Source organism: Puma concolor, chromosome B3 (assembly GCF_028749965.1).
Source record: "Puma concolor isolate L17-30 chromosome B3, mPumCon1.1.hap2, whole genome shotgun sequence".
Lineage (NCBI taxonomy): Eukaryota > Metazoa > Chordata > Mammalia > Carnivora > Felidae > Puma > Puma concolor.
Window position 1 is genome coordinate 146,385,690 of NC_141672.1, and position 17,914 is coordinate 146,403,603.

At 44.5% G+C, this 17,914-nt stretch overlaps 1 protein-coding gene across 3 annotated transcripts in view; it reads left to right on the top strand.

Annotated features, from left to right (window-relative positions):
- Positions 1 to 17,914, top strand: part of ADAMTSL3 (ADAMTS like 3) — a 353,901-nt gene that overhangs the window by 259,115 nt on the left and 76,872 nt on the right. For all 3 annotated transcript variants that reach the window (XM_086711720.1, XM_086711719.1, XM_086711721.1), the window contains 3 exons: positions 5,640 to 5,832; positions 5,912 to 6,091; positions 17,755 to 17,908. In XM_086711720.1, the coding sequence (XP_086567846.1) occupies positions 5,640 to 5,832; positions 5,912 to 6,091; positions 17,755 to 17,908 (527 nt within the window). The remainder of the gene's footprint in view (positions 1 to 5,639; positions 5,833 to 5,911; positions 6,092 to 17,754; positions 17,909 to 17,914) is intronic.

Genomic DNA, 17,914 nt, shown 5'->3' on the forward strand with positions numbered 1-17,914 from the left:
GAGTGGATACACCAGTTTGCATTCCCACCAGTGGTGCAAAAGAGATCCACTTTCTCCGCATCCTCACCAACCTCTGTTGTTGCCAGAGTTGTTAATGTTAGCCATTCTGACAGGTATGAGGTGGTGTCTCATTGTGATTTTGATTTGTGTTTTCATGATGATGAGTGATGTTGAGTATTTTTTCATGTGTTGGTTGGCCATCTGGATGTCTTCTTTGGAGAAGTGTCTATTCATGTCTCTTGCCCATTTCTTCACTGGATTATTTGTTTTTTGGGTGTTAAGTTCTTTATAGATTTTGGATACTAAAGCTTTATCTGATATGTCATTTGCAAGTATCTTCTCCCATTCTGTCAGTTGCCTTTTAGTTTTGCTCATTGCTTCCTTCACTGTGCAGAAGCTTTTTATTTTGATGAGGTCCCAATGGTTCATTTTTGCTTTTGTTTCCCTTGCCTCCAGAGACATGTTGAGTAAGAAGTTCCTGCGGCCAAGGTCAAAGAGGTTTTTACCTGCTTTCTCCTGATGGCTTCCTGTCTTACATTTAGGTCTTTCATCCATTTTGAGTTTGTTTTTGTGTAGCTGGTTAATGTTTCTAGTGAGGATTTCTCCAACCTTTTGTCTGCATGGGAAAAGGATACAAGTCTGACTGGAAGTATTTTCTCTGAGCCAAGACAGAAGAACTCTAATGGTCTCACCTGGCAATACGTAGATCCTCACTTATTCCTCATTCTTAGTACAGTCCCCCACTTTTTGCTCTTTGCCAAGTCCTTAAGCAAGTCCCTCGACCTTCTGTTGGGTGTGGGAGAATAAATCGCCTTCATGCCTCAGACATGCAAAAGGATTTCAGGTTTATATAGACTTTAAGTGAATCACTTTCAGTGAATTTTCGCTTCAGCTATGCCCCAGTTTTAGACATTTGTTGTGTCTGATCTTCTCATGGCTTCTTGCTTTTGGACTTTCCCACAAATACTGGCTTAGTTTTCAGAGTTCTCCAGGCTGCTAAGTTAAACATCACTTTCCATCTTCTCTCCGGCTTACAAAATGTTTCAAATGCATCTCTGATAGTCTCTTTGTCTTTGTGGTTATATGCCTTTGTTTGACACCACTTTTATCCCTTTGCTCTCTTTTTAGTGGGTATTTTTGGGAGTGTGGGTGGAAGGAAACAGAAGGAAGCATATGCAATCAGTCTGCTATTTCCTGGATCATTATTAGCCCCTAAGAATAAAAAAAAAAAAAAACCAACATAGTTACATTAAAGTTTTTTAAGACACTATAAAGATAAAGTGAGTATTATATTAAAACCAAATGTGGGAAATAGTACATGCTATACAAGTAGTGCTATTGTTATTTCTATTTCTTTAGGGGAGAATTCTGTCATCTGTTGAGTGTGTCTGCTCGCTTTCATGTCATTAATTTTTTTTCTCCTTGGACCTTTTGGTTTGCAAGCTCATATTGAATGGGAGTTACGTGTTCTTCTCTGGAGTTTTTGGCTTACCTGAATAAATACCTCTCCCCAAGAGCCTCAGATCAGAACCAGGTCTCATATTGCTTCCTTTAGGTTCTGATCCCAGGTGAGATTTTGCAGAACCCTTCCCAGATTATATGACAGTTTGGCACAATAACCAGGCTCCAGTTATCTCCGTTCTTTTATGTTATCCCAGACAGCTGATCAATTTCAACCACACACGCAGTCTACTTTTCTTCAGCCTTCAGTTACGGGTCAGGGAGTCTTGCCCACTGTGTTTCTAGAAACGAGCCTAGCTTCAGTCACCCCCCTCACTGTGGTGCCAGGTGTTTACTTTCCCCGTAGAAATTGGACTCCCAGCTGTTATGGCAAGTTTTCAATCCTGGCATCCACTAAACCTGGATAACCTTAGTCTACTTCAGCACTGTTTCCATTTGATTTATGGTCTACTGAGATGTTTATTTTGTATGGGAAATTAGCTTGAGCCTTATGTCTTTCATTAACTGTTACTGCCTTTTGTTTTTTAAAGAGAGAAGGATGCAGATATCTTGCTCTATTCTCCTCCGCTGCCCCCACCACTACCATTTGCTTTTTTGGATGCACTTATTCAGATTAAGAAAGTTCTCAATCGCGAATATTGGTGCAATTATCAACTGTTTTTCACCCTCTATTGAAACGATCACATGATTTCTCTCCTATGTTTTGTTAATATCAAAAACACTGATTGATTTGCCAAGATGGAAGCCACTTTGCCTTCCAGGAATAATCCCAACTTGGTCACGATGTAATATTTATTTATCATTTCATTGGTAATATTTTGTTTAGGATTTATACATCTGTGTTTATGAGTGACATTGACCTAAATGAGTCAGGAAGTTTTCCCTCTTTTTCTATTTCTGGAGAATTTATATAAGGTTGGAATATTTATGCATTAAATGTTTAGTAGAATTTCTCCAAGGAAGCTGACACTTGAGCTTACTTTTCAAGTATTTTAAATTACACATTTAACCTAATAGATATAGAACTATTCATATTTCTCTCCATTTATGTGTTAGTTTGGTAAGTCAGTTTTTGTAGGAATATTTTCAGTCTATGTAAATTTTTTAATTTATTGACATATAGTGTTTTCCATTACACACTTATTCTCTTTATTTTTATTTTATTTTTTTTAATGCTTATTGATTTTTGAGAGAGGGAGAGAGAAAGAGACAGACAGACAGACAGACAGAGGATCCAAAGCAGGCTCTGCACTGTCAGTGCCGAGCCTGATACGGGGCTCAACCTCATGAATCATGAGATCGTGACCTGAACTGAAGTCAGACACTTAACTGATTGAGCCACCCACGTGCCCTGTACTCTTTATTTTTAATGCCTTTGAGATCCCCTCTTAAATTCCTTTTGTTGGTAATTATGGATTATCTTTTTGTTCTTCCCAAATCACCATGAGTTTATCCATTTTATTAGTCTTTTGAAGGGGTAACTTTTGTTTTCTGGTCCATTCGTATCTGTTCTCATGTATTTTGTACCTCTCTTCTACTTTTTTTTGGGGGGGGGTTAATGTACTGTTCTTTTTTTTAACTTCTTTGAAATGGATACTTAGGTTATGATTTTAAGCCTTTCTTTTTAATATATTCATTTAAGGCTATTGATTTTCTTCTAATCATGGCTTTAGCTGCATTCCACAGGTTTTAGCACTTTGTATTTTTATTAGCAAGTATCTAAAACATACTGTCTAATTTCCATTATGATTTCTTCTTTGATCCATGAGTAATTTAGATGATTATTTCTAAGTATTGGGATTGTCTCATATGGTTCCACTGTGGTCAAAAAAACATGCTATATTAATCAGCCCAAGCTGTGATAACAAAATGTCATAGATTGGATAGATTAAGCAAAAAATTATTTTCTCACAGTTCTGGAGGTTGGAAAGTCTAAGATCAAGGTGCTGGAAAGGGCACAGTTCTGATGAGAGCTCTCTTCCTGGCTTGAAGACACCTGCCTTTTTTCTGTGTCCTCCTGTTGGAGAGAGAGAAAGAGAGAGAGAGAGAGAGAGAGAGAGAGAGAGAGAACTCTGGTTTCTCTTCTGATAAGGCCACTGATCCCATCATAAGGCCCCCACCTCATGACCTCATCTAACTCTGATTACCTCCTAAAGTCCCAGTCTCAACTACCATCACATCAAAATTGAGGACTTCAAATAATTTGGGGGAGGGATACAACCATTCAGTCCACAGTGTGTACTGTTAGTATTGTAATCCTTTGATTAACTTCTCTTTTACTTGGGATTTATACTTCTCTTTTATTTAGGATTCAGAATACATCATTACATGTAAAACTCTTTATGTATATTTGCAGATTTTGTGATCAAGCTTTTTCCTAGCTTTGTGATGCATGAGAATATTTTAATCTTCTTTTTTACTTTGGAGATTTTAAAATAACATGGGAATTCTCCTGTTTCTTGAAAATTTGTAGAAACTCAACCACAAAATTAACAGGATCTAGTCCCAATCTTGAATAAAACTTTTTGTAATTTCCCCAAAATTTATCTACGTCATCAAGCCTTCGAAATGTGTCACTAAATTTTCTATATTCTTATTTAAAGTTTGCCTTCTTGATATACCAGGGGCTTAGAGAAGTATTTTATAGCTTTTAAAATTTTTTATTACTTATGCTTCTATTTTCCTTATATCTAACAGCTGTACTTTATATGTATATTTATACTTTTTATTCAGTCTTCATACTTTTATGAGTATTATATCTTCATTGTGAACTTTGCCTTCATAAATGAAAGTTTTCATCTTTTTGTCCCATTGCATTTGTCTCGCATACTTTTCATTTTGTATTTTTCCTCTTATTTGCACAAGTAAAACATATTTATTATAGAAAATTAGAAATCAGAAAAACTGAAAGTCACCCTTATATAAACACTATTTTTTTTTCGAAGAACTAACTTATTTTTTCTAACAATGAATGTTTATTTTAAGGAAAATCAGGGGAAATACTGGCAAGAATAAAGAAAATAAAAATCCTATCATTTAGACCTCATCACTGTTAACATTTTGATGTGTAATTATCCAAGCTCTTTTTCTGCATGCATTTATAAATGCATAAAACAATATGATTATACAGTATTTTTGACCTGTTTTCTAATAAACATGTATCATGAATTTATTTCAATGTCCATAACTATACTTTGTTTTTAAATGGCTGCTAGCATTGTGCTGCATGAATATACAGTTATTTAGTTTACCCTTTATTGTTAAACATTTAGATCGTCTCATTCCATTTTATAAAATTTAATTAAATTGGCTTTTTGTTTTTTGTTTTTTTGCTATTACCCACCACCTAGGAGCAAACATCCTTTTATGTCAATTGTAAGCATTTTAAAATTGTTTCCTTATGATATGTCTTCACTGGTTAAAAATTTGCGTTCGCTGATCATTAAATACCCCCAAATTAAGATAACTATAACGTCCAATCGTTCACCCATCAGGTGGGCAGGGATGCTGTCCGGTGTGGGTGACAGAAACCACGCTCTCTCACATGCTTCTAGCGGGAGTGTGAATTGAGATTCAAGAGAATCTTCCTTGAATGCAGTTTGGAAATATGTATCAAAAGCAGCTGCCCTGGGTTTTCATTTTTACAGATGTTTCATGAGAAAACCTGATTTTTCCAAGATCTTATTGGAAAGGAATCCCATTATACGTACGTGTTGTAAATCCAATCCTAACAGAGAAGAATTTTCTTAGGGATATTCCAAATAATGAATCCAGGTGCCCTGAAAATTTCCTGAAGTGTGCTTTTAAGCATTTAAAATTTCTTCTGACACCCATATAAATCATGCTTGCCTTGGGGCTCTATTCAAAACAAAACCAAGATTTTATTATTGATATATGGTGGCATGTTAAGAACGGGGAGAGATCTGCTCCTTTTGTCCTCTGGGCTTTCCCAAGTGGGTTAAAAATCTTTAAACACTTTCCCCGCGTTTCTTGCCTGTGCATATTATATGTCTGTATTTTAACCGCCATCTGTCGGTGGGGATGCTGTGGTCTCGGGTCTGCGCGTGGAGTGTGAAATCTGGGCGCCCAGAGAAGAACTTGAAATCGTTGATGCTCGGACCGTTGCACGTGGTCTCACCGGCCACTTCAACTCCCCCGTCCCTTGTGTTTTGATACAGGTGGCACACCGGCTCTTGGGGGCCCTGCTCGGCTACCTGTGGCGTCGGAATCCAGACCCGGGAGGTGCACTGCCTCTACCCGGGGGAGTCCCCGGCCCCCCCCGAGGAATGCAGGGATGAGAAGCCCCACGCTTTACAAGCCTGCAGTCAGTTTGATTGCCCTCCTAGCTGGCACATCGAGGAATGGCAGCAGGTACAGCAGACCGGGGACCCCACGGTCCACCACGCCCGTGGCCGTTCAAGCCCCGACCCACCTCCTTCCATCTCCTCAGTGTTCCAGGACCTGTGGCGGGGGGACTCAGAACCGAAGAGTCGCCTGCCGGCAGCTGTTAACGGACGGCGGCTTCTTGAATCTCTCCGATGAGTTGTGCCAAGGACCCAAGGCGTCTTCTCACAAGTCCTGCGCCCGAACAGACTGTCCTCCACATTTAACGGTGGGAGACTGGTCGAAGGTAAGGACTGTCCCCAACCTTACTTCCTTTTCGCCCCCTTTTTTGTTTCAGCCTCTAATTATTTCCCCCACAAGATTCTGCGGCATGCGTTTGGGGGTGTGTATCCTGGGGCCTCCAGTGGGGGTAGAGAGGCCTTCTGACATCAGACTCCATCTCAACAAATAAGAAAGGGCAGTCCCTGACCCGGCTGAGCTTCCCTGAGTCCTCAGTCCCGTGCCGGGCTCAAAGCCTGCAACAGTCCTCTGGTCATACCATCCCACGACGGTGCAGGAAGCAGACGTCCCCTCCATTTCTGTGGACGAGGACACAGAGGCGCATTTGGATTGAGTGACTTTCCCAAGGGTAGAGCTAGGATCCGAGGCCACGTTTGTGTGATCCAAGGTTCATACGAGGGTGTACGTCTTTCATGCAAGAGCGAGGGGTTTTGCTCCAGACGCACCCACGATGGATTCCCAGCTCTGTTGCCTGGAAACCGGGCGTCCTTGTTCAGCGTGCTTAAGCTGTCTGAGCCCCATTTCCCGTTATTTATATGCAGTGGTTGCCGTGAGCTTAACGTGAGATATTAGGACAGAAGCACCTGGCAGAGTGGACCCTTCTCATCTTCCCGAGGGAGAGCGCACATTCCTCTGGCCTAGGGTGGGTTGGTTCGCAGTACCTCTGCCTGCTTGTTCTCCGGCTTTGTATGTTCCTTGTTTTAGCGGTCTAGCTCAATTAAGTGCCAGTATTCAAACACTATCTTAATTGACAAGCTACCACTCATTGTCCTCATCTGGGCCACTGACAGTCGTCAATACATGTTTCCCTAAACCCTCAGAAAATGCTCAAGAAACAAACCCGTCCCTCCAGGGTCTGCGGGAGGAGCCCCAGGATCCAGCGACCGCGCTCACTCTGTCCAACTCCCAAGGAGCCAGAGCCAACGAGTGGCCAATACTCTCCCCCATGAATTGCTAGGTTGTAGGTCAGAAACACGAGGGGCAGGAAAATCGTTTCCTCCTACAGTCAGGGTCTGGATGGACAGATGTGGCTGCTAGAGGCGAGGCATCTTTCCGAGGCTAGCGACGGGGAAGGACAGGTAGGAATCTGCCCTGGGGATCTTCATCTGTAAAAGCTGGCTTGCTTTGTTTCCCCTCCTCTGTCCCCAAGAAACAGTGGAAGTATTCCTTTGAGACTGGGTCAGGCGGGGGGAAGTGGGCTAAGGTGTTAGACAGGAGGGTGTCTAGGGAGGCTGGTGGGCAGACAGTATTGATGGCAGTCACCCAGCTGAGCCCCAGGTGTGAAGACCTGCTGCTCCCCCTTGGAGGAGGTCAAGGGCCCAGTTACCATCTCCACGAGGTTAGGGAGAGAGCTGCAGGGGACAGAAGGGCCGGGCACTTGTGCAGAGAGCTCTCAGCACTGTGTGATGCTTCATCTCCTGGCTACACTAAGGGTGCCCAGATCCAACCACGCGGGCATCTCTTGAGAAGCTGGGAGCTCCTGAGAAATGAAGAATCTTGAGCCCCCCACCCCCACCCCCGGCCCCCAGGCCAGCCCTCACGATCCGAATCTGCATCTCAACAAGCTCTCCAGGTGTTGTAAAGCACATCAGAGCTTGAGAAGCATTTCCCTACCTGCCCCTCATCCTTATCAGGGTTGCGCAGCCCTTGAGTTTGTGTCCAAAGTGGGAATGGCTCTGGGTAATAGTCTCTCTGGGCAAGTGCTGTCCTAACCTGAGGGGAAAAGGCAGGAAGGGAAGGGCAGGAAGTGAGCAGAGGTCATGGAGAAAACAGGCACCTTGTTTTGGATGCAGCCAGGGAGGACCTAGAACCCCTCCCATGCTCTAAAATAGGCCATTCTGCTTCTCTCTTTTCTCCTTTTCCCTAAGAACAGACAGCCCTTGTCAGTTCCATCTTGTGTTCTAGAACAAACTCTTCTCATTGGCCTTTTAGAGTGGAGACTGGGCATGTGTCCCTCTCCTGTCCATTCTTGATGTGAGCAGTGAATTTGCTGCTCCTGGTTCTGCATCACTGAAGTAACACCGTTATTATGTCCAGCCGTGCTTGCCCGTTGGGTCCTTGCTCTTGTCCTCGCTCTCAAATCGTGGATCCAGGCCCGAGCTTCCCTCTTCTGTGAAGTCTTCCGCCCCTGAAATCGCACAGCACTTCCCAGCTTGAACTCACAACGACCCAAGGTTTTATGGCATTTCCCTGGGGAGCTACTTCCCGAGCGTGCATATGTTTTCCCGTCTGGACTACAGTGAGTGTCCTTGCGGCCAGTGGCCATGAGACCTGTGACAGGTCCTGGGGCCCAGCAAGCTCTGAACAGGTAAATACCCTTCCCCAAGAGTCTTTGCAAAGTCAGGGGGAAACACGGAGTGCTGTTGAAGTGATGACCTTTCGAAAAGCTCAAGCCTGCTAATGAAGACAAGCAAATCTTTCATCGGGAGGCTTGTTGCTGGGAGGAAAGGGAGACAGGAGAGAAGGCTACCCACGCGAGCTGGCTGGGACCTGAGGCTCGTCAGTCTCCTAGGCAACCCCTGGGCAGGGCGAGGGCAAGCTGATGGGCACCGCAAGAGATCAGCGCAGGCACAGGCAAGACCTCGTCCGCTCCCAGCCAAAGCTGCATCTCTAGAAGTCTTCCCTGCGAGAGCGAGGGTGGGTGTGCTCACATGCCCGGGAAGGCAGAGCCGGCCTCGGGCTCTGAAACCAAAAGCCAGCATCCAGACTCGGGCCCAGTCAGGCACACGTGTTGGGTTTCCTGCGGGGTTCAGCTTGTCTCCCGTTAGTAGACATTCCCTCTCATCTCAGACTTGCTTTGTTTTGGCAGAGAGTGATGCCAAAATCGCCACCCTCCCCAAAGGTTTCTGCCAGACCAGTCCTTGTGCCACAGGCTGGCTCACTCGGGGGCAGCCATCCATCCTGTGGTTCTGGATAAGGCCTTTCTGCGTTGAAACTGGCCACTAACCCTGGACACAGAAAGGCTCAGGAGCCATGCCAGGATTTCCATCTCTCACCGAGCCAGACCTCTCGGCCTGCGGCCGGAACAGCCCTCTCTCCTGACACTAGCTCCATTCATGGCTGCGGGGGCTTTGTTCGTTCGTTGGCTCGTTGGGTTTTAGATCTGAACTACGCTTCAGGCAGAAAGAAGCCTTCGACTCTTACACTGCATTCCGAGTTGTAAGAAGGGAGCATTGACTCCTGCGTGGGGCAGTCTTCCCAAACGGCGGATTTCTGTGATCCGCGGACCCCTTGCTGAAATCCGTTCCTTGACTGAAATCCAGAAACCGTTCCTCATTGTGTACCCTCTATATCTTGATGGAGCATTTGACCATTTTGTCTGCCTTCATCATTCTCCTTCATGATGTTTCTTGGTGGTTTTTTTTTTTTTTCATTTTTCCTGTTTACCTAACTACATCTTGTCTACTGGTTTGTCTTCCTCCAAGTCTCCAAAAAGCTCAACATTTGATCAGATATTTGATGCATATCACTGCATTTTTCCTCCAGAGCTGATTCTGTGTCCTGACCTCGTCCCTGACTTCTATAAATAATTCCCTATCTCCAGGAACAGTCTCTAACCCTCTATTCAGTATGGTGTCTGCAGGTGTCCAAATAGGATGTGCCTTCATCCTGGGAAAGCAAAGAGACAACCACTTAATTCCCAACCGCCTCCCCACCTTGCTTCTGTCTCTTGTTGGTATATCACCACCTTTCCAACACTCGTGATCGTCTCTGACTTCTTCAGCTCCTGTGTTCAGCCACCAACGTCTGCTAGCTCTTTAATTCTTGAAATACAGCCATATGCCAAGTATAAAGGAGATCTCTTTAATGAGAACTTTCACAAAGAACAGCTCAAGATATGTCCTGGACACATGGGTTTATAAATACGGCGTTCTAATTTTTAATCGACTTATTAACTGTGACTCATGAGAGCAGTGGTGTGTTGGGGCCCATCCATTCCAGCTTGTGAGAACCAGCTGTCATCTCTTAACTCGTGCTCGGTTGATAGCTTGAAATCAGCCATGGTGGAAGCATTCACGCACAGAAGTCGGCACATGTTATAGTCAGTGCTGTCTCCCCAAGAACTTGTGAAGCATTTAGCAGCACACAACTGTATGAGAGGGTTACACACACACACACACACACACACACACACGCACACACACACACACTTCTCATTAATGAGACACTTTTAGCTTATTGATAGTTACTTGGGATGGTAGTGATCTCAAGAAGTTCCAATGTCTGGGGGCATCTGGGTGGCTCAGTTAAGCATCTGACTTCAGCTCAGGTCATGATCTCACTGTTCGTGGGTTCGAGCCCCGTGTCGGGCTCTGTGCTGACCGCTCAGAGCCTGGAGCCTGCTTCGGATTCTGTGTCTCCCTCTCTCTCGGCCCCTCCCCTCCTTGCAGGCTCTCTTGGTCTCTCTCTCTCTTTCAAAAATAAATAAACATTAAAAAAATTAAAAAAGAAATGAAAGAAGTTCCAATGTCTGGATTCTTTCACAAAGTTTAAGAACCTTTTGGGCTTCTCTAAGGTGTTCTTTATTTTTATCTTCATAATTGGTGTTTGGTAAAGCTAGTTAATATCTTATCTCTAGATGGAAATCCATTCTCTCAGTCCTATCCTTCAGGATTAGTTTGATCTTGATCCAAGGTGATTAATCTAAATACATTAGGTATTCCTTCTATGAACAGAAGAATATTCCAGCTTACAAGGTTTATTCTAAAATCTTCCTTTTCCTCTTTTTATTATGTAGTATTCATTATATGTTCCTTAATATTAATAATTTTGTACATCACCACTCTTCTACTTGAATAGTAATGTCTTTTTAGACTTAATATGGTAGTTTGTTCTTACATTTTGACCCACTTGAAATATACCCAGTGCATTCAAGTCCATACACTTCTCTCTGTTCTATTTATGTTAAATAATACACACACACACACACACACACACACACACACACTCCTGAATATGCCTTATTTTCTTGACTAGGTTGTAGATGCCAGAGGGGAAGGACCATCTCTGCATATATGTATCCCACTTGGTGCTTGGTAAATACTTGTTGACTAAAATAAAGAGATTTATAAAAGCTTCTTCTAAATTGAACATGCCTGATCAGTTCACCAGCAGACATTGACCACACACTGCTGTATCGATTGCCCTGGGCACTGGGGACCTGGGACAGCCAAGAACGTGGTCTTCATGAGATCACAGTTGAATGAGGCAGATCCAAAAAATTGTGACTGACAAGCCAGTAAAGGGTTCCCATCTACAGAACTGTGTGAAGAATCGAGGGGAAACATCTAGGTCTGCATGGGTCCTGGGAAAGTGTTGCAGAAGATGCAGGTGTAAAACTGGGTCTTAGAGGCTGAGTGCAGGCCGAGTGAAAATGAGACAAAGGGGGTCCAGGCAGTGACAAGAGTGCACACAGAGGCACAGGTTATGAGCTTGGCGGTCTTACGTGGCTTGAGACTAGATTGCAGCAAAGAAATGGAAGAAGGTGAGACAGGTGGAGAGGAGAGGTTGCCACCAGACCGGGGAGGACCTCGGTGTGTGTGGTTGTCCCTGCGGTCATTGAGGGCACGGAGAATGGTTCTGAATAGGGGAGTGAAATGCAAGGCTTTCAGGCATGTGGTTCCGGCAGCAGTGTGAACAGCGTGTTGGGGGAGAAGGAACCAGAGCCTAGGAGACCTTGTTAGATGGGTTGGAATAAAACCAATGAGAATAAGAAAGCAGTCAGGCAGAGAACAACAGTAGATAGTGTTGGGAGATGTTTCTTTAGCAGATAGAGTGGGCAGATTTGGTGACTGAACTGGTAAGATCTGAGCGGAAAAGAGGGGTGTGGTCAAGGGATAAGAGATGGCATTAAGTTTAAAGTTAATTGGGTAAGGAAGAACACATTTGGGAGATGACCCGAAAGGGAGACAAAATGAGTTTATTTTGAAACGTGTGTAGTTTGAGGGTCTGTCAAGGCACCAGTAAAGATTTGCAGCTCAAGAGAGATCTGCAGGATGGTTATAATTGGGGGAAGCATCCACGTTTAAGGGGTAGTTGAAGCCATGGACAAATGAATACTGTGACACGTCAGCATATATTGTCCATGGCAGTTCCTCTGAAAATAGTTAGAAAATAGTGAAGAAAAACCACAATGGCAGCACAGCTGTATAATATCCCCAGATCCCTCGTGGCGAGGGGAATGAAGAGGTACATACCTCCAGGCACAAAGAAAAGAAGTCACAGTGGTGAGAAGCACAGCACAGGGAATGGCATCAGCAGTGTCGTAATAACTTCGTCTGGTGACAGAGGTGACTCCACGTACCGTGGTGAGCATTTCTTAATGCGTAGAGAGTTGTCAAGTCGCTAAGTTGGACACCTGAAATGAATATAATACCATGTGTCAACTATACTTCAATTTAGGGGCTCCTGGGGGCTCAGTCGGTTGAGCGTCTGACCTTGGCTCAGGTCATGATCTCACAGTCCGTGAGTTCGAGCCCCGTGTCGGGCTCTGTGCTGACCGCTCAGAGCCTGGAGCCTGTTTCAGATTCTGTGTCTCCCTCTCTCTGTGACCCTCCCCCGTTCATGCTCTGTCTCTCTCTGTCTCAAAAATAAATTTTAAAAAACATTAAAAAAAAAAACTATACTTCAATTTAAAAAACAACGCAGAAAACAGAGCAATGAGAACTGATAAAGGAAAGAAAAAAAAACACAGTCACGTTAACACAAGTGCTATATATGTGGGTGAGGCCAAACCATACCCAATAGTGGAGACTGTGCAGGAGCTGTAAGTTTAACAGCTAGACTGACATGGAGATGATAAGAGGCACAGAAGTCAACCATACGTGACCCCTCGGGGTCTGAGACCAGTAAGTGATGGGAGAGGACTCCAGGGCCAGGCTGTGGCTGAGTGCAGGGGACATCATGCACACCTACGCGGGCCTTAAGAGGGCTGGAGAGCGCAAGGGGAACACATATCCTTAAGAGTGTGAAGAAATACCCAGCAAACCTGCCGCGATTGTAATCCAAGCTGAGACAGGACACAAAGCGGAAGTGATGGATGCCCGGACCCTTGGGCGTGGAAGAGTCCAGAAGATAGGAATCTCGGAACTGTGGCCACACTGTTGACTACTTCTCCTTAACACCAGAAGAGGGAATAGTAAGGACCCTGAAACACTCCCACCTCCTAAAAGTACACTCTCCTAAAAGTACAGAAAAAACAGATCTCATTTAAATAGGGGTGTCAGCACACCCCATACAAAGATGCTGTAAAAGTGTCAGTAACATAGCAACATCATGGAAATGTGGCCTTGATGCAGATGAAAATATAACTTACTATTTTGAAGCGAGCTAAGAGAAATTAAGAAATACACAGGAACAGATCGGAAATAGAAAAGCCCGGAAATGAGCTGAATAAATAACCGGGGTGTGAAGGAAAAGAGCTAACGTGGTCCAGGAGAGAACCAGAAAACTTAAGGGAGGGTTCCCGAAATGGAGAGTAAACTAGGAAGAAGTGTAGTAAGAGAAGTGGTAGAAAGGAGGGAATTGAAAATAATCAAAGAGAAATAGGAAGAATCCAAGCAAAAAATATTAGATAGAAGGGAGGGGAAAAATCCAACGTGTAAGTATTTGCTAGAGTTCCAAGAAAATAAAACCAAAACAACAGAACGAAACTATAAAGAAAATCACCATGTAACACAAATCGCGGTATTGAAAGGGCACACCACGCCCCTAGGAGAAGTGACCTAGTACCGCCAACGTCAAGACATCTTCTGCTAAAAGTGCCGGAGTTTAAAGATGAAGAAAAATGTTATTTGTATATCCAGGCGAAAAGGCCAGGTCACTTCCTAGGGAAAGAAAGTTGAGTTAACATCAGACTTCTCACCAATGCCACTTCACAGGGGAAAACATTGGAACAACATGTTTAACAAACGAAGAGAAGGGAAATGTGAGGCGAGGATTCTCCAGCCTCCCAAGGTGACCTCCAAGTGTAAAGGTCACAGGTACTTACAAAGTTGTAAGAACTCAGGGTGTGTTGTTCCCATGAGCTCTTCCAAAGGAATCTACCAGATTTCTGTGGCATAAATAGTAGAAGCTTTGGCATATGGTTGCTGCTCTGTGAACTGTAATTTATTGCACTGATTCTGTCACTTTCTCTCTCTCTGAGTTGGGAACATTCTCTAATGGCACCCTAACTTTGAACTTAGTAGACACGAGGTCACATCAGACCTCCATCCCGAAGAGGGGTTTGCAAAGGATGCTCCCATTCATGATGGGGAGGGGGAAATAATCCTGTATTTATCATTAGAAATGGCTTATGAGTGGAGACTGGCAGTGATGTTACTCACTGTTACATGAACCAAAATTTAAAAGTTGACGTTAATTTGTTATTATATGGGAGACTCCTAGATGATGATGTGACTTGGTTAAAAAAAAAAAACAAATCATAACGTGGCAAATGGCAGTGTTAAGTTATTTATTCAAAAGCATACGAAAAGCTTTTCTCTGTACTGAAAATATTAATAGTTTAGGGCTTTCTGTTAAAGAGGACACTCAAGGATTTTAATTTATTTTAATGTTTATTTATTTTTGAGACAGAGAGAGACAGAGCATGAACAGGGGAGGGGCAGAGAGAGAGGGAGACACAGAATCCGAAACAGGCTCCAGGCTCTGAGCGGTCAGCACAGAGCCCGACACGGGGCTCGAACTCACGGACCGTGAGATCATGATCTGAGCCGAAGTCGGACGCTTAACCGACCAAGCCACCCAGGCGCCCCATCAAGGATTTTAAAAGAAAATTGCATTCCCCTCCTTTGAAACTCAACATAAAACCCACAAAGAGAATGGAAGAGAGGGAACACTCTGTCTTCAGTGAACAATGAAGTGGCCGCAATCCCAAACTGTAAATCATGGAACGCACCTGCCAAAGACCGTAACATCTGGCCCCAAACAAGAAGGGAGCCTGGCAGAAATCCCTCAGGTGCCGAGTGCAGTGTAGATCCCCCCGGGAGGACGCGGGACAGCCCTCCAAGGCCCATTCAACAGTCCTTTGACTACAGAGAACAGACGAGGGCTAGACCCGGAGCTGCCCTTGTGTCCCTGCGGAACCATGGGCCAGGTGGCGCCGAAGGACATGCGGCATTGCAGGCCTCCCAACCCAGGAGGGCAGCCAGAGATGAAGTGGCGTGTGGTGGCCGTATTATCACACAGGGAGCCGGTCATCGAAGAGACGGTTCTCGGAGTCCCGCCAGCCACTCGAACGCCAAGAGCTGAACAGGGACGCGGGCAGCAGAAATGAAATTGTGGTGCCAGAGCGTCATACACAAGTGAGGTAAACTGCTCATCCCTTGCCCGTGTTGTTCCCAAACAGCTGCACTCATGACTCCAGTCTAAAACCTAGGCATCCCCATCGGGGGATGGCGGGGGGAGGGAGGAATTGAAGGCGAAGGAGGAAATCAGGTCTCCGGGAAGGGAACAGAAAGCAGTGGTCACATGAACGGTGGTAACATCTTTGGGATGTTCCAACAAGTAGAGTTCCAACAAGTAGAGTCTGTGTTCCCAAGAAAATTACAGTCATGGCGTCCGGGGCGGAAGGTGGCTTTAAAATTAGGTTTGAGCTCAAAAGGAGATGGTAAGTCAACAAAAGGAGGAGGAAAGATAACTGGAACATTCATGGGGGGAAAACAACAGAAAAGAAAAATTAAGGAGAGCAGAAATACAAGGTTACCTTACAAGCAACAACAAAATTAAAGTGAAAACCGAGATACCGTGTGCAGGCTGGAAGGACTCGCGTACAGGGATAGGAGAAAGAGTACAGATGTGAAGTTGGTTTTCAGAGGCAGTGATGGATGTGGGAGACAGAGAGGAGATCACACCCAAGCCCATTGGAATTTCTGAAAAGAACAGAACAAATGGAACAGAAAATGAAAGAGAATGGGGCACCTGGGTGGCTCAGTCGGTGAAGCGTCGGACTCTTGATTTTGGCCCAGGTCATGATCTCATGGTTCGTGGGTTTGAGTCCCACGTCAGGCTCTGCACTGACAGTGGGGAGCCTGCTTGGGGTTCTCTCTCCCTCTCTGCCCCTCTCTGTATCACACGTGCTCTCTCTCAAAAATAAACATCAAAAAAAAAAAAAAAAAAAAGAACAGTCAGCAATGACATCTCAGAACAGAATGTACGTATCAGAAACCCTGACGTTACCTGGACAGCATCATGAATGCTACCTGGAGGTTTGGAAGGAAGAGGTGGCAGGAATGAACGGGTTTATTTCCTCATCTTTCCTAGCCAGTAGATACTCTCCTAAGTCCAAACATGTCATTAAAAACAATCATCTAAATATCTTGTTGGTTTCTACAATTTTTGTTTTTTTAATTTTCTTTCTGAACATTAGAGGGTTCTTTTTGGGAATTCATTGCCAGGGTGAAAAAAAAAAAAAAAAAAGGTCAGACATTCACCTTTTTTTTTTTAAGAAATTAATTTTATAAAAAAAATGTTTTTAGGTTTACTTATTTTGAGAGAGTGTGCAAGAGGGGGAGGGGCAGAGAGAGTGGAAGAGAGAGAATCCCAAGCAGGCTCCACACTGTCAGCACAGAACCCGACTGGGGGCTCGACCCCATGAACCATGAAATCATGACCTGAGCTGAAATCAAGAGTCAGATGCTTACCTGACTGAGCCACCCAGGCGTCCCTCAACATCTCTTTTAATTCTACTTTAGTTCCCTTTTTTTCTAATACACCTAATGAAACTGCATTACATTTTTCAATTAAAATTGCATGTACACACAGTGATTATCAAATATCAATGTTATACACACATGGATGACCAAATATTAATGTGACTTTATGTGAAGCAGTTGGAGCGGGGTTTTTTTTTTTTTTTTAATTTTTTTTTTCAACGTTTATTTTGGGGACAGAGAGAGACAGAGCATGAACGGGGGAGGGGCAGAGAGAGAGGGAGACACAGAATCGGAAACAGGCTCCAGGCTCTGAGCCATCAGCCCAGAGCCTGACGCGGGGCTCGAACTCAGGGACCGCGAGATCGTGACCTGGCTGAAGTCGGACACTTAACCGACTGCGCCACCCAGGCGCCCCGGAGCGGGTTTTTTTTTAAAAAACAAAAAACAAACTTTCCTTTTGTGTTTATTTCTTGAAGTCTTGGTTGTGGGTATGTATCTTTTTTTTTTTAAAGCACAATTATCTTACTTTATAAATAAATAGCTAAAAAATAAGTCAGATATCAATCACAATGCCAAAAAATCCTCATGACGGGAGATTACTGGAAATTAATTGCCGTCTCAGGAGGAAGGAAGGAAGGAAGAAGAGGAGGAAACTTCCCATATTATAAAAGATAAGTAAAAAAAAAATAGTGGGGATGAAAATATGGCGTAGGGAATGCAGTCAGTGATACCATGAGAACATTGTGTGGTGACGGCAGGGGACAGCACTTGCCATGGTGAGCACGGAGTACCGGATCGACTCGTCCAATCGCTGTGTTGTACCCCTGGAGCTCATGTAACATTGTGTGCCACGTATACCTGAGTGAAATAACAGAGAAATAAAAAAGAGGAGGCGTTCGCGCCCAGGAACCGGCAGCCGCACGTACAGCCCCTCTTGTTGTCCCAGTGGAGACGTGGCTGTTGGCTGCGTCGTCGGCTGACGCTCCATGTGACCGGTGCACGCTTCTCCTTGCAGTGTTCCGTCAGCTGTGGCGTTGGAACCCAGCGAAGAAAGCAGGTGTGTCAGAGGCTGACCGCCAAGGGCCGGCGCGTCCCCCTCAGCGAGGTGATGTGCAGAGATCTCCCAGGGCCCCCTCTCGTAAGATCTTGCCAGATGCCCGCCTGCAGTAGTAAGT